General features: G+C 68.2%; 4 protein-coding genes across 4 annotated transcripts; 3 read left to right on the forward strand and 1 right to left on the reverse strand.

The window, feature by feature from the left end:
* Positions 1-1527: 1527 nt before the first annotated feature.
* Positions 1528-3062, reverse strand: LOC126644408 (uncharacterized). The gene is made up of 4 exons (XM_050323740.1): positions 2817-3062; positions 2454-2555; positions 2212-2337; positions 1528-2138 (listed from the first exon to the last, which is right to left on the reverse strand). The coding sequence occupies exons 1-4, from the start codon at positions 3060-3062 to the stop codon at positions 1944-1946; spliced, it is 669 nt and encodes a 222-aa protein (XP_050179697.1). The 3' UTR covers positions 1528-1943.
* Positions 3063-3217: 155 nt separating this feature from the next.
* On the forward strand, positions 3218-7143 carry CHKB (choline kinase beta). Its single transcript, XM_050325049.1, has 11 exons — positions 3218-3389; positions 4132-4240; positions 4728-4841; positions 4934-5067; positions 5520-5624; positions 5878-5936; positions 6028-6115; positions 6190-6298; positions 6374-6480; positions 6718-6799; positions 6902-7143. The coding sequence occupies exons 1-11, from the start codon at positions 3241-3243 to the stop codon at positions 6956-6958; spliced, it is 1113 nt and encodes a 370-aa protein (XP_050181006.1). The 5' UTR covers positions 3218-3240; the 3' UTR covers positions 6959-7143.
* A 1360-nt stretch (positions 7144-8503) lies between these two features.
* Positions 8504-19853, forward strand: CPT1B (carnitine palmitoyltransferase 1B). Its single transcript, XM_050325027.1, has 19 exons — positions 8504-8567; positions 10324-10483; positions 10567-10706; positions 11137-11308; positions 11631-11732; positions 11810-11947; positions 12604-12681; positions 12770-12877; positions 13440-13524; positions 13619-13814; positions 14555-14740; positions 15373-15478; positions 15973-16089; positions 16250-16414; positions 16945-17079; positions 17617-17769; positions 18443-18556; positions 18841-18933; positions 19676-19853. The coding sequence occupies exons 2-19, from the start codon at positions 10343-10345 to the stop codon at positions 19763-19765; spliced, it is 2319 nt and encodes a 772-aa protein (XP_050180984.1). The 5' UTR covers positions 8504-8567; positions 10324-10342; the 3' UTR covers positions 19766-19853.
* Positions 19854-22241: 2388 nt separating this feature from the next.
* Positions 22242-23889, forward strand: LOC126644411 (dromaiocalcin-1-like). Its single transcript, XM_050323750.1, has 5 exons — positions 22242-22308; positions 22489-22583; positions 22633-22803; positions 23384-23501; positions 23822-23889. The coding sequence occupies exons 1-5, from the start codon at positions 22242-22244 to the stop codon at positions 23887-23889; spliced, it is 519 nt and encodes a 172-aa protein (XP_050179707.1).
* Positions 23890-25438: the final 1549 nt, after the last annotated feature.

The following is a 25438-nucleotide window of genomic DNA, read 5'->3' on the forward strand; positions in this document are numbered from 1 at the left end:
TGCCTCTCCAGCCCCTCCAAAGTAGGACCCCTATGAGGGTGAGGCCGGTTTGGTGGCACTACAAAGCCCAGCGGGGGCACAAAGACCTCCAGGGCACCCCCTGCCCCCCCACCTGACCCCGCCTCTTCCCCCCGAAATTCCCATTCATCCCAACATTCACATTTCCAGTCTTCATTCCTTTGGGGTTTGGGGAGCCATGGGATGAACACCAGGACATGGCTCCAATCCAGCCAGGATGTTCGGGCTCCAGGAGCTCCCACCAGGGTGTTGCACCCCCATTCCATGGGGGAAAACACTCCTTAGAGACTGAGCAGGATCTTTCCAACACGAGGGATAAACTCAAAAACTCACAGAGAAAATGTGCTTTTGTCACTGTCACAAAATCCCCCCCAGCAATTATTAAAACATTTCAAAAGATAAACTAGACTCGATGTTCCTTGTGGGTCCAACTCTGGATGTTCTGAGATTCCATAACCTTTGGCAGCTTCTCTGGTTATTTTTTTAAGCTGATTAAAGAACCTGAGACAATTCTGAGATCAATCCCAGGATCCCTGAGGTTGGAAAAGCCCTCCCAGCCCATGGAGCCACCCTGTGCCCCATCCCCACCTTGTCCCCCAGCCCAGAGCACTGAGTGCCATGGCCAGGCCTGCCTGGGACACCTCCAGGGATGGGCACTCCAAACCTCCCTGGGCAGCCCCTGCCAAGGCCTCACCACCCTTTCCAGCAACAAATTCCTCCTCAGGGCCAACCTGAGCCTCCCCTGGCACAGCTTGAGGCCGTTTCCCCTTGTCCTGTCCCTGTTCCCTGGGAGCAGAGCCCGACCCCCCCCCGGTTCCCCCCTCCTGGCAGGGACTTGCAGAGCCAGAAGGTCCCCCCTGAGCCTCCTTTTCTCCAGGATGAGCCCCCCCAGCTCCCTCAGGAGTTCTCCACACCCTTCCCAGCTCCCTTCCCGTCCCTGCACACACTCCAGCCCCTCCATGGCTCTCCTGGCTGAGGGCTCAGAACTGTCCCCAGGATTCCAGGAGGGCCTCCTCAGTGTAACCAGAAGTACAGAAACATATTTGGGAAATTTGGGAAAATTCCTTCCTGGAAAGGGCTGTCCAGCCCTGGCACACCTGCCCAGGGCAGGGGGGAGTCCCCATCTCTGGAGGGATTTCAAAGCCCTGGGGATGTGGCACTTGGGGACAGGGGTCAGTGGTGGCCTTGGCAGTGCTGGGTACAGTTGGACTCGATGGGCCCAGAGGGATTTTCCATCCCAAACAACTCTGGGATTCCTCGGTGGGGCCGAGCCCCCTGGAATGGCTCAGCCCGGTCACCCCCCAGCCCCACCAGCTCGGCTGAGGCTCAGGCTGGCACAGCTGGCACAGCAGCACAGATGCCTCCCCCCCACCCCCAGCCCTCCCTCTGACCCATCTGCCATCCCCAGCCCCCTGCCCCGCTGGGCTCCGCTCCCAGCACATCCCGTGGCTCCGGCTGCTGCCGGACATAATCCCGGCTCAGGGCACGGACACGGCTGGTCCCAGAGTTTATTGAGCAGCTAAGGGAGGGGGTGGCACAGGGGGGGTACAGGGTGTCCATGGGGTGGGCACGGGGTGTCTGTAGGGGTACAGGATGTCTAGGGGGGTATGGGGCAGGGGGTGCTCATGGGGAGGGGTACAGGGTTCCCATGGGGGGTTAGAGGGTGTCCATGGGTGGGCACAGGATGTTCAGGGTGGGTACAGGATGTCTGGAGGGTGGGTACAAGGTGCTCATAGGGGGGGTACAGGATGTCTGGGGTGGGTACAGGGTGTCTGTGGGGTGGGTAAAAGGTGCCCATAAGGGGGTCCAGGATGTCTGGGGTGGGTACAGGGTATCTGGGGCAGGTACAGGTTGTCTGGGGCGGGCACAGGGTGTCTGTGGGGCGGGCCCAGGGTGTCTGTGGTAGAGCTGTGTCCCCGCTGCTCTCAGCTCTGCTGTCCCTGCCCAGCCGGGGGGAGGCAGTGGGGGGGCTCTGCCCCCGTGCCCGGCTGCCCCTTGGCCAGGAGCAGGTCCAGGTAAGCCCCCGAGATCAGGTCGTCCTCCCCGACCCCCAGGGCCCGCAGCAGCTCCCGGGCCACGTGCTCCCCGTCCTGCACGCTCTGCTCCTGCCTCAGCACCACCTGCGGGCAGGGTGTGAGCCCAGGGCACCCCGGGGAGCCCCCCCAGAGCCCCCAGCCCGGCCCAGCCCCTCACCTCCAGCTCCAGGAAGTCGCCCAGCCCCTCCACGCGGTCCAGGTGCAGCCGGGTCTGCCCCACCAGGTAGAGGAGCCGCTCCTTCCTCACCACGCCCAGCACGCCCAGCGCCTGTGCCAGCACTGCCTGTGGGACAGGGGGCAGCTGGGGCTGTGCCAGGAGCCCCGGGGTACCGTGCCCCGGGTGCCCCAGGGCAGGGAGAGCTGTCCCGGGGGGTGGCCGAGCCCCCACCCCGCTCTCACCTCCAGCCCATCGGGGTCAGCTGTGGGGGTGATGGTGAAGCTGGAGAGCTTGGGGCCGGCGGTGTCGGGGCGCTCGTAGAAGATCAGCTCCCCCCGGCCATCCTGGGGCAGGGACACACAGGGACATCGGCACAGGGTCAGGGAAAGGTGGGGACAGGGCCAGACAGCGTCAGAGTCTGGGCCAGGGCCAGGGCGACACACACAGGGTTAGGGACAGGTAGAAGCAGGGTCAGTGTCACTCAGGGCAGGGGCAGGGGCAGGCAGGGGTGGGGACAGGTGGCAGAAGGGACGGGTGGTGGCAGGGGCAGGGACAGAGCCAGGTAGGGGAAGGGGCAGGATCAAGCCCAGCCCTCCCTCCCTCACCTCGCCCTTTACCTGTGTCCGCCGCAGCTTGAGCCGCCCCCGCGGGACGCGGAAGAACGTGTCGGCCTGGACGAGCAGCTGCCCTTGGGCTGTGCCCTGGGCGTGCCCCTCACCTGGGCACAGCTCACCTGGGCACAGCTCACCTGGGCACAGCTCACCTGGGCCCCCCCGCAGCAGCCGCTCGGCCGCCCCGCGCGCTTCCGCCAGCGCCCTCACCCGCGCCTTCACCTCCACGTTCCGCCGCATCCCGCCGAGCGCGCCCATTGGCTGCGGGGATTATATGTGCTCCCCGAGGTGAGACGCTATTGGATAGGCAAACCGTCAATCTCAGGAGGCGCGTTGCTATTGGTCAGAAGGCAGATTTCGCCCCGCCTCTCCCCTCTGCCACCGCCCCTCGGCCCAGCGGGACAGGGCGGGGGCGACCATGGCGGCCAAGGGGGGCCGCGGGACCGAGAGCGAGGACAGGACTGTCCCCGACGCCACCCGCCTGCAGGCCTACGCTTGGTGCCGGGAGTTCCTCGCCGGCTCCTGGAAGCTCATCAAGGCGGAGGAGTTCGGGATCGAGCCGGTCAGGTACAACGCGGAACCGGGGAGATGCGCGCCCCCCCCCCGCCCCCTCCGCGGTGGTCTCGTCCCGGGTTCGGGCCCCCGCCCAGTGTGCCCCAGTTGCCCCCAGCACTGGTGTCCCAGTCCCGCCCCCAGTGCCTCCCAGTTGCCCCCCTGGCCGGTGCCCCGGTTCCCCTCCCATTGTTCTCCGCTGTTTCCCGGTTGCCCGCCTGACTGGTGCTCCGGTTCCTCTCCCGGTGTCTCCTAGTTGCCTCCCTGCCCAGTCCCCCAGTACCCCTCCCAGTGCCCCACAGTTGCCCCCCCCCAACCGGTATCCCGGTCCCGCTACCTTTGTGCCCCAGTTCAGCCCTGGACCATCCACTCCCATCCCTCTCCCAGTGCCCGTTTCCCCGCCCAGGTGGTGCCCCCCAGTTGCCACCCCGCCTCCCAATGCCCCTGTTGCCCCCAAACCGGTGTCCCTGTCCCTTACCCAGTGTCCCAGCCAACCCTCCGGGTGCCTCGGTCCAACCCTGGTGCTCCTCTCCCTCCTGGTACCCGCTGTTCCCTGTCCCCCCGATGGCCCCCCATGCCCGGAGCTCCCCTGAGCTCCCCCATCCCACGCCGGGGGCTCCGTAACCGCTCCACGTGTGTGTGATCCCTGAGCGCGGGGGTCCATGCCTCTGCCCCCCTGGCTTCCCCTCGCTCCCAGTGCCCACCCCCGGTTCTCGGTGCCTCCCCGGTGCCCCCCCTGACGCCCCCCGTCCCGCAGCGGGGGGCTCAGTAACCTGCTGTACAAGTGCGCGCTGCCCGAGCACATCCTGAGCGTGGGGGACGAGCCCCGGCAGGTGCTGCTGCGAGTCTATGGGGTCATCCTGCAGGTGAGGGGGGCCCGGGGGAGACCCCCCCCCAAACCCGGGGGACCTCCCTGGGCAGCCCCGGGGCGGCTGCGGGGTCGGGGCTGTGCTGGGGTGAGGGAGCAGGGGCCCAAAGTTAAGGGAGGGGCTCTGGGGGGGCTCACGGGGTGGAGGGTGGAGAGCTCAGGGGGTGCTTACGGGGTGGGAGTTGCAGGATGGGGGTGCAGGGGTTGGGGTACCTGGGCTCTGTGGGGGCTCACAGGGTTGGGGGTGCCGGGGTGGGGGTTCCAGGGGGGTGGTACCAGGGCTCTGTAGGGTGTGGGGGTGCCAGGGTTCAGCTCTGGCAGTTCAGCTCGGGGGTCGCGCAGGGCCTGGGGTGCTGCTGTGGGGTCTCTGAGGTTCAGCTCTGGGGGTCTCACCACGGTGTGGGGTCTCTGAGGTTCCGTTCTGGGGGTCCCGCAGGGTGTGGGGTGCTGGTGTGGGGTCTCTGCTCAGCTGGGGGGTCCCGCAGGGCGTGGACTCGCTGGTGCTGGAGAGCGTCATGTTCGCCATCCTGGCCGAGCGCGCGCTGGGCCCGCGGCTCTACGGGGTGTTCCCGCAGGGCCGGCTGGAGCAGTACATCCCGGTAGGATTGGGGCTCCCCATCCCACCCGGGGGGGCTCTGTGCCCCCTCCCCGGGCCGGGCAGAACCCCTCAGCCACTGCCATGTCCCCCCAGAGCCGGCGGCTGCGCACCGAGGACCTGTGGGACCCCGACGTCTCCGGGGAGATCGCGGTGAAGATGTCCCGGTTCCACGGGATGGTGATGCCCTTCAACAAGGAGCCCAAGTGGCTCTTTGGGACCATGGAAAAGTGAGGGGAGGGCCCCCCAAAATCCCACCGGGATCATGGAGTGGTGGGGGGAGGCCAAATCCCACCAGGAGTATGAGGGAGAGGCCCTAAATCCCACCAGGAACATGGGGTGGTGAGGGGGAGCCCCAGATCCCACCAGGATCAGGGGGTGGGGAGAGGGAGCCCTAAATCCCACAGACCCCAGGGAGTAGTGAGGGGAGACCCCAAATCCCAGTGGGACCATGGACCGGTGAGGGGTGTCCCCAAATCTCACTGGATTGGAGGGTGGGGGTCCCAAATCCCACTGGGACAATGGAGTGGGGAGCCCCCAAATCCCACCAGGTCCAGAGCATTGGGGTGTTCTGGCTGCTTCCCATGGGCCAGGGATTTGAGGGGGTCCTGGGGTGGGGAGGGGGGCTTTGGGCAGGTGTAACCCCCAGGTGTGACCGTCCCCCACTGTCACCTGTCCCCAGGTACCTGAAGCAGATTTCTGAGCTCTCCTTCACGGAGAAGGCGCAGCTGGAAAAGTTCAACCTGCTCAAGGGTTACAACCTGGAGGAGGAGATGAGGAGCCTCAGGTGAGCCCCCCCAACACCCCCCACGGGGGTCTCCTCACAGGGGCTCTCAGGGCCACTCGGCTGCTCTCCTGTCCCTGTGTCCCTGGGGCGTTGGCCACTCCCCTGATGTCCCCTGTCCTCGTGTCCCTGTGTCCCCCCTGTCCCCATGTCCCTGTGTCCCCCATGTCCTTGGTATCTCCTGTGTCCCCCATGTCCCTGTGTCCCCACGGTGGGTGTCCAAAGACCTGCCGCTTCCCGTCTCTCCCTCGCTCAGGGACCTTCTGGAATCCACCCCATCCCCGGTGGTTTTCTGCCACAACGATGTCCAGGAGGGTGAGTGTGACAGGGGGTGGCTGCAACCCCCTTGAACCCCCCCCAAAGTCCCTCAGATCCCACCCAAGCCCCCGATCCCCGATTCCCACAGGGAACATCCTGCTCCTGGCGGGACACGAGACCTCGCCCTCGGACAAGCTCATGCTCATCGACTTCGAGTACAGCAGCTACAACTACAGGTGGGGCTGGGGGAGCCCTGGGGGGCCTTGGGGTGGTCCAAGGGGGTGTCTCTGCTGACCCTCCTCTTCCTCAGGGGCTTCGACATCGGGAACCACTTCTGTGAGTGGGTTTACAACTACACCCACGACTCCTGGCCCTTCTTCAAGGCTTCCCCGGAGAACTACCCCAGCCGGCAGCAGCAGGTGGGGGCCTGGCCTCGGGGGAGGTCCGGGGGGCGGGTCCAGGGTGTGGTTCCAGCCCGTTCCATCCCTTCGCAGCTGCATTTCATCCGGCACTACCTGTCGGAGGACTCGGGGCACCGCGGGGACACCACGCACGAGGAGCAGGCGCGGATCGAGGAGGAGATGCTGACGGAGATCAACCGGTGAGGCAGGGCGTCCCTGTGCCCGTGTGGGGCTGTCCTGGGGCTCATGGGGGGTCCCTGTGCCTGTAGGGACCGTCCTAGAGCATGTGGGGGGGTATCTATGGCTGTGGGCAGTTCTGGTACCCACGGGGACCATCCTGGGTCACATTCCCCAAACCTGCCCCATCCTGTGTGTGTGTGGTGGGGGGGGGGCACAGGGGGTACCAAGGGTCTCATGGCTGCTCTCCCCACCACCAGGTTCGCTCTGGCCTCCCACTTCTTCTGGGGCCTGTGGTCCATCCTGCAGGCCAAGATCTCCACCATCCAGTTTGGGTACCTGGTGAGCACTGGGGTGTCCCCTCCACATCATCCTCTGTCTGGGGGGGTTAAGGGGGTCTCAGGGGGTTCCAGCAGTCCCTGACTCCCCCTTTTCCCTCCCCAGGACTATGCACAGAGCCGCTTCCAGGCCTATTTCCAGCACAAGGCTGAGTGTTCCTGACCGAGAGAGGCCCCCCAAGCTCTGCCTGTGCCCCCCTCGGGACCCTCTGCCCTCCCAGTGCCCCTGGGAAAGCTGGGACACTTTGTCCCCCCTTCCCATGAGGGCCAGAACAGCTGGGGGGCTGTAACAGTTATGGGGCTGTAAGAGTTTGGGGGGGGCTGTTGAAACGGTTGGAGGGGTCATTGTAAAACGGTTTGGGGGGGCTGTTATAACGGTTGGGGGGCTGTAACGGTCTGGGGGGCTGTAATAGTTTGGGGGGGGCTGACACACCACCCCCTGCTCCCCAGGACTCCCCAGCAGAGCGGGCACAGAGGTGGGTCTGCCAGGCACGTGCCCCCCCCACCCCACCCAGGAAGGAAAATCCTGTTTGGAGGGGTGGGATGTGGAGGGGGGGGCTGGGGGAGCCCCCAGTTTAAAGTCCCCACCCCTCGGCCCACACCCTGGATGGGGGGTCCAGGCAGGGGTGCTGAGGGGTCCCAGGGTGCTGCTGGGGGCAGAGGGGTGTGGGGGGACCCCTGTTTGTACCTCATTCCCCCCCCACGCCCCCTCCCCAGAGCCCTGAGGCCGGGGGGGGCTGCCTCGGCCCCCCCACCCCGACAGCTGAATGTAAATCTGACCAATAAACCCTCAGTGGTGCCGGCTCCTGCTCTCACCTCCTCATTCCCCCCTCCCCAAACCCTGCCCTTTTCCAGCACCGCCCCCAGCCCGATCTCCAGTGGTTGGAGGGAGGGGGTGCATTGGATTGCTGGGAGTGAAGGCGGCTCCTGGGGGGCCAGGGACACACGTGGGTTGACTTGGGGGCTGCGGGGGGGCCGAGTCCCAGCGCACCCCCACGCTGCTGGCCCAGTCCCCCCTGTCCCCACGCACTGGCTCTTGGGGGCGGGGGCTCCTCCCCACCCGGGGGTCCCTCCCCCGGGGCCCCGGCCTGAGCCCTCCACCCGGAACTGGGGCACCCAGATGGGGGTCCCGGTGTCGGTGACCCCTCCAGCGTGTGGGCAGCTGCCACCGGGCTGGTCTGGCCCAGCGGGCAGGTGACAGGCAGGTGACAGGACAGGGGACAGGCAGGTGACGGTGCAGGGATTGAGCGTGGTGGCAGCGGCCCTCCCCGCCCTGCTCCGGGCAGGGACCCCCGAAGCCCCCGGCCCCCGTCGGGGACCTGCCCGGGGGTGCAGGTGCCTGTCCCGGGGTGCAGGGATCCCCCGGGATGTCCGTGCCACGCCCGGGGTACCGCTCCTCCACCGGGATGTCATTCCCACCCTCGCGGTGCCGGTCCCTGTCGCGGGATATGAGGTGTCCTCCCCGGGCCGTGTGGGTCCCCCCGGGGATGCCGGTCCCGCTCCCGAGGTGTTGATCCCTGACCCGGGATGTGACTCCGGGCCCGGGATGTGTGTGCGTGTCCCTGTCCTGGGGCCGTGGGGGTCTCTGTCCCGTGGGTGTCGGGGTCCCCCCCGGGATCCCGGTCCCCCCGGGGGCGGGGCGGCTCCGCTGCCACTCGGGGCCGGGCAGCGGGTCCCGCCCGCCGCCGGTGTCCGGTTACCGGCCCCGGGGCCGCAGGAGCCGCCGTCCCGCGGAACCGCCGCCCCCCGCGCCCACGCAGGAGGCACCGGAGGTGAGGGCACTCACGGGGACCCACGCGTGGGGGACCCCCACGGGGGCGGGAGAAGTGCTGGGAGCGGGGAGACACCCCCGACCCCAGGGGACCCGCTCCCCGCCCCGTTGCGTCGCGCCCGGCACCGGGGCCCACCCGTGTCCGTGGGGAGGGCCCCCCCACGCCCCTCGTCCCACGGCGTGGCTGCGGGTCCCGCCTGGGGCTCCCACGCAGGATCCCACGGGGGGTTCCCTGCCCCGCCGCCCCCAGCGGAGCGCCGGAGTGGAGCCCGGCCGCACGCGTGGACTGCGTGGGGAGGGCAGGGGGAGCGGCAGGGCCGCCCCCGGAGGGGCCGCGGGGGCTGCGCGTCCCGGCCCCGGCGCCCCTGTGACCTTGGGTGGGGCGAACGGGGGGGGGCACCGGGTGGGAGGGTCCACGGGGGGCTCGTCCCACCCGCGGGTGGCACAACCTGTGTGGCGGGCGGGGCAGTGCCGGGCCGGGCTGTGCCGTGCCAGGCTGGGCAGTGCCCCCCAGGCAGTCCGTGCCATGCAGCGCGGGGTGATGGCACAGAGAGGGGCACGGTGCCCTGCAGGGCGTGGGGACAGGGCTTAATGTGCAGGGCTTGGTTTGGTGTGCTGTGCCACGCAGTGCCACGCCAGGCCAGGCCATGTGGGGCACAATGGGGTGCAGTTTGATGCCATGGGGTGCAGCCATAGAGTACTGTGGGCACAGTGGTGCCGGTGTGAGCAGGTTCCTGCTGAGCTGCAGCCGTTGTCTTCAGCCCAAGGACACCCGTGGGAAAGGGCCCCCTGAGCTCCCCCGCGCTGGGAAGGGTCACCCCCAGCCTCAAACCCCCGAGGCCGGGGCTCCAGCAGCCCCCGCGGGCACAGCACCCACAGGCTTGGCACCGGCCGTGCCAACGCCAAGGGGATCCCTGAGCCACGGTGACACAGTGACTTTGTGGCACCCCCGGAGGGAGGGTCCCTGAGGACCCGGCTGTGCCAACACCAGGTGGGATTCCGGCCCCACGATGACACAGTGACTTTGTGGCACCCGTGGGAGGGAGGGTCCCCAAGGAGCCCTGGCTGTGCTGACGCCGGTGAGATCCCGGCCCAGCAGTGACAAGAGGGACTTGGTGGCACCTCCGGAGGGGGGTCCCCGGGGACCCTCAGCTACGTCGACACCAGTAGGATCCCTGCCCTGTGGTGACACAGGGGCTTCACGGCACCCTCAGAGGGAGGGTCCCCAGGGCCCCCTAGCTGTGCCCACAGGGAGGGTCTCCGCTCATCCCGCGGCTCCCGCTCAGCGGGCAGCGTTCCCGCAGGGACGTGGGGACAGAGTGTGCCGTGTGCCAGGCCAGGGGACACCGTGTGCCACGTGCCATGTGCCGGGGCAGGTGCTGCCCCGTCCTGCGCGGGTTTGGCGGCGGGCAGGGCCCGGCAGCTGCCCGGGAGCCGGGGGTGTCCTCAGCGACGTCCCCTCTGACGGTGCCGGCTCTGACCCTTGGCTCAGTGGGCACCGGGCCAGCGCCGCGTGACGCCGCCGTGGCACGGGCTGGGGGGCTCCCGCCGGCCACCGCCCGCCGGTGCCGCACCCGGGTGACACCCGGGGAGCCCTGGCACCGCCTCGGGGGGTGGGTACCCATTGACCCCCCCTCCGTGTGTGGCACAGTGCCAGGCGGGGTCCCCCAGCCACCCCAGTGTCCCCCGTCCCTCCCGGGCAGCGCGTGCCGGGGGACTGCCATCCCCGTGCCCATCACCCTCGTGTCCCGCCGCAGGTGCCAGCAGCCCCCCAGGATGGCGGAGGCCCACCAGGCCGTGGCCTTCCAGTTCACGGTCACCCCCGAGGGCTTGGACTTCCACCTGAGCCGCGAGGCCGTGCGGCAGCTCTACCTCGCCGGCGTCTCCTCGTGGAAGAAGCGCTTGGTCCGCGCCAAGGTGGGCTCGGCCCCCCTTCTGTGCCCCCCACACCCCTCCCCGCCAGCTACCCCCCAGCCTTCCTGACCCCTCTGTGCCCACAGAACAGCTTCCTGACCGGCGTGTACCCCGCGTCCCCCTCCAGCTGGATGGTGGTGGTCCTGGCCACTGCAGGCTCCTGCTACTGCCAGGTGGACCCGTCCCTGGGGCTCATCGCCCGCATCCGGCACTGCCTCCCCCACAGGTGAGGGGGTGGGATGGGGCACGGCCCCCGGCCATGAGGATGGGCCCCCAGACAAGGGGATGAGCCCCTAGCCACCTCCTGTGGAGGGACTCCAACCCCCAGCATGACCAGGGGGACCTGTGGCATCCCTGGGGGGTCCCCCCCTACACACCCCCACCCCATGGGCATGACCCAGGGCTCCCATCCCATGGGAACAGCCTCATTTGGGTAAAATTCTTGGGGAGTCCTATTTCAGGGCACGGCCCCATTTGGGGATGTCCCTAAGAGGGTCCCCCGAGCCAGGGACATCCCCCAGGGGACCCACCCCAGACATCCCCGCAGGACATCTCCCAAGGGGTGCCACCCCCTGGGCACAGCCCCGTTTGGGGACATCCTCAGGTGGTCCTGTCTCTCCTGTCCCCCCCTCACGCCATGTCCCCCGTGTCCCCAGTGAGGTGCTGACCCCCCAGGCCCGCACGGTGGTCAGCACCGTGCTGTTCTCCACGGGGGCGTGGCTGGCGGCCGTCCTGCTCTTCCGGAGGGTGCTCCGGATCCTGCTCTCCTACCACGGCTGGATGTTCGAGCCCCATGGGCACATGAGCCGCAGCACCCGGCTCTGGGTGGTGAGTGGGACCCACACCCAGCACCCGCTGGGGGGGCTCGTGGGTGTTTTGGGGTGCTGTGGGAGTGGTTTGAGCCACGAGAGCTGTGGGAGCTTGGGGTGCCGTGGGACCCTCGGGAGATGTGGGAGCTGTGGGTGCTTGGGGTGCACTGGGAACTGTGGGAGCTGTTGGAGCTTTGGGAGGTGTGGGAGCCGTGGGTGCTGAGGGAGCTGTGGGAGTCATGGGTGTTGTAGGTGCTGTGGATGCCGTGGGTACAGTGGGAGCCCTGGGAGCTGTGGGAGCTGTGGATCCTCACCCCACCCCTCCTCCTGCTCCCCCCCAGGCAGTGATGAAGATCATGTCCATCCGCAAGCCCCTTCTCTACAGCTTCCAGAGCTCCCTTCCCAAGCTCCCGGTGCCCCCCGTGGAAGCCACCATCGCCCGGGTACGCCATTCCCATGGCACTGGGGGTCCCCCCGTGGTGTGGCAGTGCCAGGGGGTCACCGGTGTCCCCTCCTGCAGTACCTGGAGTCGGTGAGGCCACTGCTGGATGATGAAAAGTACAAAGAGATGGAGGCCTTGGCCAAGGAATTCCAGGAGAAGACGGCACCGCGACTCCAGCGGTACCTGCGCCTCAAATCCTGGTGGACCACCAACTATGTGAGCGTGGGGGGGGTCACCTAGGACGGGATGGATCCCCCTCCAGCATTTGGGATGGTGACCATGGACCTGGTGTCTTCCCCAGCAGCATGAGGAGGGATTTGGGGTCTCCTGGGTGTCCTGGCTGTGGCAGTAGGGGCAGAGGGTCCTGTGCCCTGTCATGGTCACCATCCCCTGTTTCTGCCCCCTGTCCCTTTCCCCATCCCTGTTCCCTACTTTTGCCCCTGTCCCCATCCATGTCCCTGTCCCCTATCCTCTGTTCCCTCTCACTGTCTCCTGTCCCTGCTCCCTATCACCATCCCTATCCCCTGTCCCCTCTCCCTGTCCCTTTTCCTGTCCCTATCTCTCTTCCTCTCCCCTCTCCTTTTCACCTGTCCTTGTCCTCTCCTCTGTCCTTATCCCCATCCCTGTCACTATACCTGTCCCTGTTCCCTATCCCTGTCCTGCCTCTCTGTCTACTGTCCTTGTTCCATGTCCCTGTCTCTCTCTCCCTGTCCCCTTGTCCCTGTCCCCATCCCTGTCCCCTCTCCCTGTGCCATCCCGTCCCTGTTCTCTCTCCCTGTCCCTGCTATCCCTGTCTACCCCGTCCTGTTCCCTATCCCCATCCCTGTCCCTGTCCTCTCCTGCCTTCCCCGTCCCTGCCGCTGTCCCCGCAGGTCAGTGACTGGTGGGAGGAGTACGTTTACCTGCGCGGCCGCAGCCCCATCATGGTCAACAGCAACTACTACGCCATGGTAAGGGGGGCGGGGGGGAAAGGATAGCCGGAAACACCTCCGGGGGCCCCCCCCGACATCGTCCCCGAGCCGTGTCCCTTGTCCCCAGGATTTCCTCTACGTGACCCCCACCCACATCCAGGCTGCGCGGGCGGCCAACGTGGTGCACTCGATGCTGCTGTACCGGCGGCGGCTGGACCGAGGGGAGATCCCCCCGGTGAGGGGGCTGGGGGGGAGATCCCCCCGGTGAGGGGGCTGGGGGGGCACCGAGGGAGCTGGGGTGTCCCGTGGGGTTGAAGGAGCAGGGGATTCTGTGGAGCTGAGGGGACTGGGGTGTCCCAGGGGGCTGGAGGGGTTGGGAGGGTCCCATGGGGCTGGGGGGACTGGGGGCACCCCATGGGGTTCAGGGAGCTGGGGGCGTCCCGTGGGGCTGAGGGGTCCGGGGTCCCATGGGGCTGGGGGACTCGGGTGTCCCATGGGGCTGGAGGGGCTGGGGATGGTCCTGTGGGCTGTGGGAGTCCCGGTGGGGCTGGGGATGGTCCCATGGGGCTGGAGGGGGTTGGGGATGGTCCTGTGGGGCTGCAGGGGTCCCATGGGGCTGGGGTGGCTGTGGCTGGGCACACTGAGGGGGCTGGAAGAGCAGGGAGGGCTGCAGGGCAAGGGCAGAGCCAGAGAGGAGTCACCGTGGGGCCGGCGGGGGACTCGAGGGAGCCGGTACTGGGGGACACAGAGGGTGGAAGTGGGTGCACAACCCCCTCCAACCTCTGTCTCCCCCCCAGATGATGGCACTGGGTGTCGTGCCCATGTGCTCCTACCAGTCAGAGCGGATGTTCAACACCACCCGCATCCCGGGCAAGGAGACGGGTAGGGGGCAGGGTGGGGCACGGATCCTGGGGAGGTCCCACCCCGAGGGATCCCATGCCAGGGGGTGGCCGTGACCCCCACCCGTGGCCCCCAGACACGCTGCTGCACCTGGCGGACAGCAAACACCTGGCCGTGTACCACAAGGGCCGCTACTACAAGGTGTGGCTTTACTACGGCGGGACGATCCTGCCTCCCGCCGACCTGGAGCTGCAGTTCCAGCGCATCCTGGACGACCCCTCGCCCCCACAGCCCGGGGAGGAGCGGCTGGCAGCGCTCACCGCCGGGGAGAGGTGCACGGCGGGCACCGCGGTGGGCACGGCGGGAACACCGGGAATGCTGGGGAGGCCGGGCGCATTGGATACACTGGGAACACTGGGCATGCTGGGCATACTGGGCAGAGCAACCGCACTGGGCAAGCTGGGCAGACTGGACACACTGGGGACACTGGGCACCTGGGAACACGGGGAATAGGGGGCATACTGGGAGCACTGGGCACGCTGGGAACGCCAGGCATACTGGGAACATGCCAGGCATGCTGAGCACACTGGGGACACTGGGAACACTGGGCAAACTGGGTGGGTGTGTGAGGCACTCTGGGAATACTGGGCACACTGGAGATACTGGGAACACCAGGCACACCGGGTATGTGAGGCACACCAGGATCACTGGTAGTGCTGAACACACTGGGTCAAGAGAGGCTCCTGCACCCCATCCCTGTCCCCAGTCCTCTCCTTGTTCTGTCCCCAGTCTCACACCGGGCACCTTGTGGGTGCTGCCCGGAGTGCTGGGGGTGGGTACCAGGACACGGGACACGCCCTGGCATCACCCGTGGGTGGGGGGGCTCAGGTGGGTCAGGGTAGGGGGCAGGAGGCTGGGGGGCTCTGTGGGACGGGGTGGGCATCACCCACCCTGCTTTCCCACGGCTCCCAGTGCCGGACCCCGAGACCACCCCTGCCTGGGGAACCCCGTGTGGGCAGCGGGGGGTCGGGGGGGGTGTGGGTGCCCCCTGCCCTGACCGGGGGTCCCGCAGGGTGCCCTGGGCCGAGGCGCGCGCCCGATTCTTCAGCCACGGCCCCAACAAGACGTCTCTGGATGCCATCGAGCGCGGGGCCTTCTTCCTCACGCTGGACGAGGAGGAGCACGGCCAGGAGCCCGGCACGCCCGGCTGCATGGACGCCTACGCTAAGTCCCTGCTGCACGGCCGCTGCTACGACCGGTGGGCACCCCAAAAACCTCCCCAGCACCCCCACATCTCCAGCCAGCAACCCGAGATACCCCCGACACCACCCCCCCGCTCAGCCTGCTGCGTGATCGCTGGGTGGGCACCCCAAACACTCCCCCAGCACCCTCAAACCTTCCTCAGCACCCTCAGACCCCCACCCAGACTCCCAGTGTCCAAGTCCTTGCTGCTACAGCTGGTGGGCACCCCAGAACCCTCCAAACTGACCCCCAGCACCCTCAGATATCCCACCACCCCCAGACCCCCACCCAGACCAAATCTCTGCTGCTGTGACCAGTGGGCACCCCAAAACCCCCGGAGCCACACCCAGGCCCTCATCCAGCAGCCCCAGCCCCCCCCCAGTCCCCCGGCACCCAAATCCCTGCTGCACGGCCACTGCTATGACTGGTGGGCACCCCGGGACCCCTGGAACCCCACCCATCTCTCCCAGACCCTCCAGTGCCCTGAGACTCCCCTAAACGCCTCACCTACCCCCTCAAACCCTTCCCCCTGCAGTTCCTCGGTGCCGCCCTGCCCTCATCCCCCCCACTCCCGGTGCCCCCTGCCCTCCCAATGCCACCCCGATGCCCCCCGGGTGCCCCCCTAGCCCTCCCCTCGCTGCCCCCCAGGTGGTTCGACAAGTCCTTCACGCTGGTGGTCTACAAGAACGGGAAGGTGGGGGCCAACGCCGAGCACTCCTGGGCTGACGCGCCCATCGTCGGCCACCTCTGGGAGGTAACGGGGAGTGGGGGGCACCCCCGGGGTGGGCACTCCCATGGGGACCCCTGTGGTGCACCCCAATGCTGGAGACCCCTGTTTGACACCCCCCCCAAGCTGAGCAAACAAACTCATTTGGGACCCTCAATGGGCACCCCCAAAACTTGGCACCTCTGTCCTGGGCATGGGGGGGTGGGGGGTGGGTTTGAGGTGGATGGAGTGACTCTGGAGAGGTTTGGGGGGCTGTGGGCTCAGGGAGTTGGGGCACCAGGAGGTTTGGGGAGACAGGGGGTCTTAGGGATGCTGGGGGACTGGGGAATTGGAGGTCTGGGGGGCCATGGAATTGGGGGGTCAGAGGGCCAGAAGGCTTGGGAATTTGGGAGCTGGGGGTCCAAGGGGCTGAGGGATCATGGAGTTGGAGTTCAGGGGGCTCAGGGGATTGGGGGTCTCTGTGTTCAGGGGGTCAGGGGCAGGTGTCCCCCTCCCACGACCATTGTCCTTGTCACCCCCAGTTCATGCTGGCGACGGACAAGTTCCAGCTGGGGTACACGGAGGGGGGGCACTGCAAGGGGGACCCCAACCGCCAGCTGGCCCCACCCCAGCGCCTGCAGTGGGACATCCCCCCCGAGGTGAGACCCCCGCTGGGGCCGGGGGGGGGTGGTGTGGGTGCTGGTGCCAGTGCAGCTACTGGTGCCACGTTGGTGCCACATTGGTGCCGTGTTGGTGCCACATCAGTGCCGTATGGGTGCCATAATGGTGCCATGCCGTGCCGCCCCCCTCCCCCCCCAGGGCGTGGCGGCCATCGAGGGCTCCCTGCGGGTGGCCCGGGCCCTGGCGGACGACGTGGATTTCTGCTGCTTCCCGTTCTCCACCTTCGGGAAGGGGCTGATCAAGCGCTGCCGGACCAGCCCCGACGCCTTCATCCAGATCTCCCTGCAGCTCGCGCACTTCCGAGTGAGCCGGGGTGGGAATGCCGGGGTGTGGGGGGGCGGGATGGGGTGAGGTGAGGTGGGAATGGTGAGGGATGGGTGGGTTGGGGTGGAGGAGGGTGGGAACGGAATGGAGATGGAGGTGCGAATGGCACAGAGATGGAGGTGGGCGTGGGGTGCGGATGGGAGGGATGGGATGGAGTGGAATTGGATGGGTAGGGGTGAGCTTGGGGACAGGCATGGGGATGGATATTGAGATGAGATAGGGGCAGGAATGGAAATAGGGATGCAGATGGGGATGGTGTGTGAGTGGGACAGGGACAGGATGAGGTGGGATGGGATGAGACAGGGTGGATGGGGAAAGGAATAGGAATGGAGAGGGGAAGGAGATGGGGATGGGATGGGATATGGATGAGACAGGGATGGGGATAGGGTGGAATGGAGATGTGCTGGGGATAGGGCCAGGTGCAGGATGAGGGTGGGATGTGAATAGGGCCAGGGACCAGCATGGTGCTGGGGCCAGCCCCCTCACTCCCTGATCCATCATTCCCACAGGACAAGGGCTCCTTCTGCCTGACCTACGAGGCCTCCATGACGCGGCTGTTCCGCGAGGGCCGCACGGAGACCGTTCGGTCCTGCACGGCCGAGGCCACGGCCTTCGTGCGCAGCATGGCCGACCCTCGGCACAGCGTGAGCCTTCCTGGGGGTCCCCAGCCCTCCTGGGGGTCCCTGTCCCTTGGGGGGGTTCCCCATCCCTCGTGGAGATCTACACCTCTGGCAGATGGTTCTACTCCTTGGGAATGGCCCTGTCCCTGGGGACAATGCCCACCTCTGGGGAGGCCCCCATCCTTCCTGGGGGTCCCATCCCTCCTGGGGGTCTTCACCTCTGGGAGAGAACCCTATTTCTTGGGGACATCCCCATCCCTGGAGCCATGTGCCCACCTCTGGAGTAGCTCCCTGTCCCTTGGAGAGATCCCTGTCCCTGAGGAGGTCCCTGTTCCCAGGAAGGGTCCTGCCCTGTAGGGACGTCCCTGTCCCTGTGGAGCTCCCACCCCGGAGGGATTTCCCTCTCCCGGGAGGGTCCCTGTCCTTCTTGGCACCACCTCCCTCCCCGGGCAGGATGGGAGCCGTGGGGTGCGGGTTGGGGTGCGGGTCAGGGTATCAGGTCGGAGTTTCAGGTCGGGGTGTCAGGTCGGGGTTCAGCCCCCCCTCCCCGCCCCCCCGCAGCGCTCGGAGCGGCAGAAGCTGTTCAAGGCGGCGGCCGAGAAGCACCAGCAGCTTTACCGCCTGGCCATGACCGGCTCCGGCATCGACCGGCACCTCTTCTGCCTCTACCTGGTGTCGCGGTACCTGGGCACCCAGAGCCCCTTCCTGGCCAAGGTCAGCGGGGAGGGTGCGGGAGGTTACAGGACACGGCGAGGGCAGGGGGCAAGGGGTGTCACGAGGGGAGGGCACAGGGGGACAGGGACACGATGGGGACGTGGGGTGGGGACAGCACACGGAGGCACGGGGGGGTTGAGCACGGACACTGAAGGGGCACGGGCGGAGAAGGACACGCGACACCGGGGGACGAGGGGGGTACGGGGGGGACAGAGGACACTGCGGGTGCACGGGGAGGGCACAGGCGGAACAGGATATGAGGGCACGCAGGGAAGCGCGGGAGGGACGAGGGAGGGCAGAGGGGGCGGAACCGCCCCCCCTCCCCTTATGCGTCACCGTATGTTGTGTCCCACCCTGGGGGTGCCCCCGCTCTGGGCCCTGGGGTACAGTCACTGGGGTGCACTGGGGTGCCCCGGGGCACAGCGGGGTGCGGTGGGAGGTGGCGGGGTGCCCCGGGGTGCAATGGGGTGCGGTGGAACGTGGCACGGGGGTGCCCGGTGGGTGCACATGGCGGGTGCACTGGGGTGCCCCAGGGCACAGCGGGGTGCGGTGGGAGGTGGCGGGGTGCCCCGGGGTGCAGTGGGGTGCACTGGGGTACCCCGGGGCACGGTGGGGTGCGGTGGGACGTGGCGGGGTGCCCCGGAGCGCAGGGGTGCAGCGAGCGGCCCCGCAGGTGCTGTCGGAGCCGTGGCGTCTCTCCACCAGCCAGACCCCGCAGCAGCAGCTCAAGATGTTCGACCTCAACAAATACCCCGACCACGTGTCCAGCGGCGGCGGCTTCGGCCCCGTGAGCACCGGGGGTGGGGGCTCGGGGGGCACGGGGGCTCTGGGGCAGCGCGGCGAAGGGGGTGGGGATACAAGGGTGGCTGTGGGAGGCTGTAGTACATCCCCCCCACGGCTCTGGGGTAGGTGGATACCCCACATCAGGTGCTCCCAGTAAGTGTCTCATGCTAGTGCCCCCGGCCCCACAATGAATGCCACAGGTAGGTGCCTCACAGCCCAGGTGGGTGCCCCAGGTGAGTACCAGGTTCCCCCAGGTGCCCCGCGGCCCCTCACCACCCCCCTCCGCAGGTGGCAGACGATGGTTACGGGGTCTCCTACATCATCGCCGGGGAGAACCTCATCACCTTCCACGTGTCCAGCAAGTTCTCCAGCCCCGAGACGGTGAGGGAGCCGGGCACGGGGGCTCGGGAGGGAATGGAGGGCTGTGGGGTCACCTGTGGGTCTGGGGCAGCTCCTGACCCTGGCCTTGACTCTGCTGCATCACGGCCCCCTCCTGTGGGACCCCCACCCCATTCCAGTTCCCCTCCTGTGAGACCCCCACCCCATTCCAGTTCCCCTCCTGTGGGACCCCCACCCCACGCGGGTGCAGGATCTGTGGGGGTCCCACAGTGCAGGGTTGCCCCTGGATGGGGAAGGGGATTCAGGTCCTGCTCGGGGAGGTCCAGGTTCCACTCTGGGGGTGCCAGGTCCCTGTTTGGTCCATGCCAAGGACATGCCAAGGGTCTCAGGGTGCAGGGGGTGCCACCAGGGCAGGCGGGGGGGTGCCGGGTCCCACTCTGGGCACTGGGTCCTGCTCGGGGGGGTCCGGGGGCTGAGGGGTGCTGCCCGTGCAGGACCTCGTGGGGGTCTCAGGGCACAGTGCCCCTGTGACACGGATGGTGAGGGGGGGGAGTTGGGCAAGTCCCACTTGGGGGGTTTGGGTCCCGCTCTCAGCGGGGGAGGAACGTCCCATTTTGTGACATTCTGGGGGTCCAGATCACTCTCGGGGGGATTGGGGTCCGGGTCCCACTCTGGGGGTCACACATCCCACTCGGGGGTCAGGGGGCTGGGCGGTGCTGCCTGTGCAGAGGGAGGGGGACCAGGTGAGGGGGCCGGGACGGGGGCTGAGCGGTGCCGCCCGCAGGACTCGCAGCGTTTCGGCCGGAACATCCGTCAGGCCATGCTGGACATCGCGGCGCTCTTCGACAAACCCCCACCCGCCTCGGGGAAGTGAGCGGGGGACGCCGGCCCGGCGGGGACACGGGGGACGCTTGGCGGGGCCGGGGCACCACTGCTCTGTACCTGCTCCCAATAAAGGCTGTTGGTGTGACCCCAGCTGTGCCACGGGGCTGGGGACCCCTCCCCTCGCCGGGCAGGGACCCCCGGGGGTGTGTCCACAGCGTGTAGCCATGAGGGACATCCGTGGGGTGCTGGGGGCTGCGTCCGTGGGGTGCCAGGGTTGTGTCCACATCGTGTAGCCATGAGAGACATCCGTGGGGTGCTGGGGGCTGCATCCGTGGGGTGCCAGGGCTGTGTCCGTGGGGTGCCAGGGCTGTGTCCGTGGGGTGTACCCGTAGGGGCTGCATCCATGGTGTGCCGGGTGCTGCATCCATGGGGTGTCGGGGTGTATCCGTGGGGTGTCGGGTGTATCCGTGGGGTGCCCACGGGGGGCCCGGTGGGCACCGACCAGGGAGGTCCGCGGGTGCATCAAAAGCGTCGTCGCTGGGGCGCTGAGGCGGCGCCCGGTGATCCGTGCCCTTTCCCAGGGAGCGGTGCCCATCCCCGGGGAGCAGCGCCCGCCGGGCTCCGCCTGCGTGGCGGTGACGGGGGGTGCGCAGCGGGGCACGGCGGCAGGGACGGGCACTGCGCAGAGCTCCTCGGCCGTGTCCGGGCTGGGGGGGTCGCCTCGCCCCGGATGGCACCGCGCTGGCACCGTCCCCCGCTCCGCCGCCACCACCCGCACCCGCCCGGCGCCGCCAACGCGGAGCCACCGGCGGGAGAGGGGCCAGGCCGGGACAGGGGTGGGGAGACCCCCGGGAGAGGGGCCGGGCCGGGACAGGGGTGGGGAGCCCCCCGGGAGAGGGACCAGGCCGGGACAGGGGTGGGGAGACCCCCGGGAGAGGGGCCGGGCCGGGACAGGGTGGGAGATTCCCGCCATGGGCGAGGGGCTAGGCCAGAAACAGGAACAAGGAACCCCCGCAGGCGCCCCCCGGCCTGGGGGACATCTCATGGGGTCATCGTCACCCTCCTGGCACCTGGGGCTGTGTCCTGCACCCCGACCCCCTATTGGGGTGATGCCCTGCCCCCATGTTGGGGTTGTGTCCTCCCCTGGGCCCCCCGGCTCAGCCCCATCCCCGGGTCTCCGAGCTGGGACCTGGACCCTCCTGTGTGCTGTGGGGACGCCGGTGGGTGCCAGGTGGGTGCTGCTGCGAGTGGCTGTGCCAGGGCCCTGGAGTGTGTCCCTCGGTCCGTGTCCCTCAGTCTGTCCCTTGGTCCGTGTCTCTCGGTCTGTCCCTCTGCCGGTATCTGTCGGTCCGTGTCCCTCGGTTTGTCCCTCGGTCCGTGTCCATCAGTCCTTGTCCCTTGGTCTGTCCCTCAGTCTGTGTTCCCTGGTCCGTGTCCATCGGAGGCGCGCCGCTCCCACTCCCTTATCTGATCCCGCGTGGGCTCCCAGCCCAGCCTGGCGACAGGCCTGGGCAACCCTCGGCACCCTCACCCCCCTCACCCTGCTCAGGGCGGGGGGCACCCATACAGGGGACAGGGGACAGCCCCTGCCCCAGAGTGTGCCCCCAGCACCCCCGTCCCCTCCAGGTCTGTGCCCGCCGTGGGGGGGCTCACACAGAGCTGTGGCCGTGGCCCAGCACTGAGCCCCCATCCCGGTGGGTGCACCCCAGACCCTCTGTGGTGAGCCCCAGAACCTACCGAGGACCCCCAGGAGCTGCAGGAGGGTGATAGTGACCCCAGGGCACAAGCAGGGGGAGGGAGGATGCCACAGGACCCACGGTGCCCCCAGCACAGCCCAACCCCCCGGGGGTCCCTGCCTGGCACCCCAAGAGCAGGGGCAGCATCCCGGGGTGCCGGGAGGCTCGGGGCAGGTCAGGACTGGGGGGGTCGGACTGGGGGTGACCGACGTGTGGTCCAGGTGGGTGCCAGCGTCACCTCTCCTTTGATGTGGTGCCAGCAGTGCCAGCGGCTCCACCAGTGGGTGCTCCCGGCCCGGCCCCCCCGCACCCCACACCCACCGCGGGACCTATAAAGGTGTTGGGGCACCCGGGTCCCCCTCAGCCCGACCGTCTGTGTGGGGTTGCCGAGGTGCGGGGGGCGAAGGGGGCGATGGGGGCTGGGGGTGGGTACTGCGGTGGGGGTGTGGGAGGCAGAGGAATTGGGGATGATGGGGCTGGGAGTGCTGGGGTGGGTGCTGGGGTAGGGGCGGGCAGTGGGGCAGGGGGTGCTGTGGTAAATGGGGGGTAGTGGGGGCGGAGGGGCAAGGAATTGGGGGATGTGCCAGGAGAGGGGGCATGCGGGTGGGGGGTGCTCAGACAGGGGGTGTTGAGGTGGCTGCTGGGGGGGCAGTGAGGTGAGGGGTTCTGGGGGGTGGGACCTGCTGGGGCAGTGGGTGCTGGAGTGGGTGCTGGGGGATGCTGGGGCAGGGAGTGGGACCGGCCCCCATCCCCCTGCAGTCCCTCCACCCCGTTGCAGGAAGGGTGAGGATGGGTCCTGCCACCTTCCTGGGGCTCTGCCTGCTGGGCTGCCTAGTCCTGCACCCCACACTGCCAGGTGAGATCCCCCCACCCTGAGACCCCCCACCTACACCCTGAGACCCCCCACGTGCACCCTGATCTCCCTCCCCCATCCTCTTCCCCCACCCTCAGCCCCCCAAACAGGGTCAGGGGTGCCCTTAACCCTTCCCCGGGGCTGCCCCCATGGGGTCCCGGTGACACTCCTGTTCCCCCCCAGGGGCTCAGGCCACCAAGTGTCCCCGGGGGTGGTTGTCCTTCGGGGGCCACTGCTACGGCTACTTCGGGCAGGGGCTGAGCTGGAGGAAGGCTGAGGTGGGTGCCGGGTGTGTGGTGGGTGCTGGGGGGTCTCCGGTGTCCCCAGAACCCCCCCCAGACCTGGCGGTGCCCCCAGGCGTGGTGCCAGGCCACCCGCGGGGGGCACCTGGCGTCGCTGCACAGCCCCGAGGAGCACCGGGTGCTCGCCGCCTTCATCGCCCAGCGGCCACGGCGTGAGGACGACGAGGACGGCGTGTGGATCGGGCTGCACCGGCGCGTGGGTGTCCTGCCTGCACCCCTGCCTGCGTCCCTGCCTGTACCCCTGCCTGCACTCCTGCCTACCCCTGTCTACCTACCTGCACCTGCCTGCACCTGTCTGTACTGACTGTGCCTGTCTATACCTGTCTGTACCTGACTGTTTGTGACTGTACCTGCCTGCACCTGCCTGCATCTGTCTATACCTGTCTGCATCTGTCTATACCTGCCTGCATCTGTCTGTACCTGCCTGTACCATCTGTGCCTGTCTGTACCTGCCTCTACCTGTGTGTACCTGACTGAACCTGCCTGCACTCACTAGACCTGTCTGTACCCTTGTGCACACATCTGTACCTGCTTGTACCTGCCTGTACCTGCCTGCACCTGCCTGCACTTGGCTCTGTGTGCCTGCACCTGCCTGCAGCGCTCCCTGTGCTCCCTGCAATGGCATCTGTGCTCCCACCTGAGCTGCTCCCCGCCGTACCTGCCCGGCCCTGATGCCTCCTGTCCACCCCCTGCCTGCACCTGCCTGCACCTGCCTGCACTGCCACCTTGTGCTGTCACCTGTCCCTGTCCCCCCCGTCCTGACTCGGCTCTTACAGCGCCAGTCCTGGCTCTGGGCTGACGGGTCCCCACGGCGTTACTGGGCCTGGGAGGGGGACGACGGCCCCGGGCCCGGCCCCGTGGGACAGCCCTGCGTGGCCCTGGAGGACTCGGCTGGTGAGGGGGACGGGGGGGCAGGGGAGTCCCTGGGCCTGGGGTGACGGTCCCGTGGGACAGCCCTGCACTGTGCAGGAGAGCTCAGCTGGTGGGGGGGGACCTGGGGGGTCAGAGGGGTCTGGGAGGGTCCAGGGAGTCCTGGGACGGGGAGGGGACAGGGACAACGGTCCCACTGGACAGCCTTGTGCTGTGCTGGAGAACTTGGCTGGCGAGGGGGGTCTGGAGGGGCAGGAGGGAGGTCAGGGGGCTCAGGGTGGTTGGGGGGCTCAGGCGGGGCCGGGAGGTCCCGGCTCCCAGCACTGGCTGCGTTCCCCCTGCAGGGTTCATGGCCTGGGAGGGCGAGTCCTGTGTCGAGCGCAAACCCTTCGTCTGCAAATACGCGGCGTAGGGGATGGGGCGAGGAGGCTGCACCTTCTGTGTGGACCCCCTGCTCTGGGGACTGCCCCTACCCTGCCCCCCAGCCCCTAGACCCCTATCCCACACCCCAATCCTGTCCCCAACCCCACACCCCAATCCTGTCCCCAACCCCACACTCCAATCCTGCCCCCAACCCCACACCCCAATCCTGCCCCCAACCCCACACTCCAATCCTGCCCCTAACCCCACCTGCTGCCCCCCAGCCCCTGGAACACAATCCTTGCACCCCAACTCTGCCCCCTAACCCTACCTCCTGTCCCCCAAACCCGGGACTCCTGCCCCACACCCCCGACCCCTACACCCCAACCCCATCTCTTGCCTTCCAACTCTATGTCCTGCCCCCAACACTGCACCCTGTCCCCACCTCAACCCCTGTACCCCAACCCCACATGCTGCCCCCCAACCCTCAGACTCCTGCCCCACACCCCTACCTCTAATCCCGCTGCCCCAAACCCCCGCACCCCAATTCCCTGTCTTGCACCCCACTTCCCAGACCCCACAGCCTCCTGCACCTATCCCACCCTGCACCCCCCACCCCACACCTCAGCCCCCCTGCAATCCCCACATTGCCCACCCCACACTCCCCACTGCACCCCGACCCCGTCCCCCTGCACAGCGCACGCCCCACACTCCCCTGCACGTCACTGCACCCCACTCCCCTCAAGCACACCCCCGATCCCCTCCCCCCCGACACGGGGGACCCCCCAATAAAGCGACCGAAGCACCCGTGACCCCCTGTCTCCCTCTACCGTGCGTGTGCCCCGCGGGCGGAGGGGGAGGGTGACACCAATGGGATCCCCCCACCCCGCGTGTCCTCCGAGCTCCCCGCAGGGTGAGGAGAGGGGTGGGGGACACAGCCGGGGGTGTCCCCAGGGCAGGGTGTGTTCCATAGAATAGCAGTGTCCCCGAGGGAAGGGGTGTCCCTAAGAGAAGGGGTGTCCCTAAGAGAAGGCAGCCCCTCGGGGGTCCCAACCACTCTCTGCAGGGTCCCAGTGAGGTCCCAGACAGTCCCGGGGGTGTCCCCAGCAGCCCCACGGGGTCTCAGCCACCCTTGGGGGGTCCCAGGCAGCCCCTGTCCCGTGTTCTTGTGTCCCCACTATGTCCCCCCTGTCCCCGTGTCCCCCCTCCCGGCGCGGTTCGTGCCGGTGCCGCAGGGACGGGGAGGGGGGATGAGGGGCAGCAGCCCCCCGGGAACAACCCGGGGCTGGGGGCTCGCTGGGGTGCCTGGGGGCAGCCGGGGGGTGCTGAGGGGGTTCATATACTGAGTGCAGAGGGCGTGTCCATGGAGTGCTGGGGCTGTATCCATGGGGTGTATCCACGGGACACCGAGGCTGTATTCACGGGATGTTGGGGGCTGCATCGCGGAGTGCCGCCATGTATCCATGGGGTGCTGGGATTTTATCCATGCGATGTCAGGACTGTATCCCTGAGGTGCCGGGGCTGTATCCGTGCTGTTCCCGGGCTGTATCCATGCGGTTCCCGGTGTTCCTTCCTCGCGGTTCTCAGCGCGGCCGCCCCGG

Source organism: Myiozetetes cayanensis, unplaced genomic scaffold (assembly GCF_022539395.1).
Source record: "Myiozetetes cayanensis isolate MyiCay16 unplaced genomic scaffold, myiCay2020 scf3, whole genome shotgun sequence".
Lineage (NCBI taxonomy): Eukaryota > Metazoa > Chordata > Aves > Passeriformes > Tyrannidae > Myiozetetes > Myiozetetes cayanensis.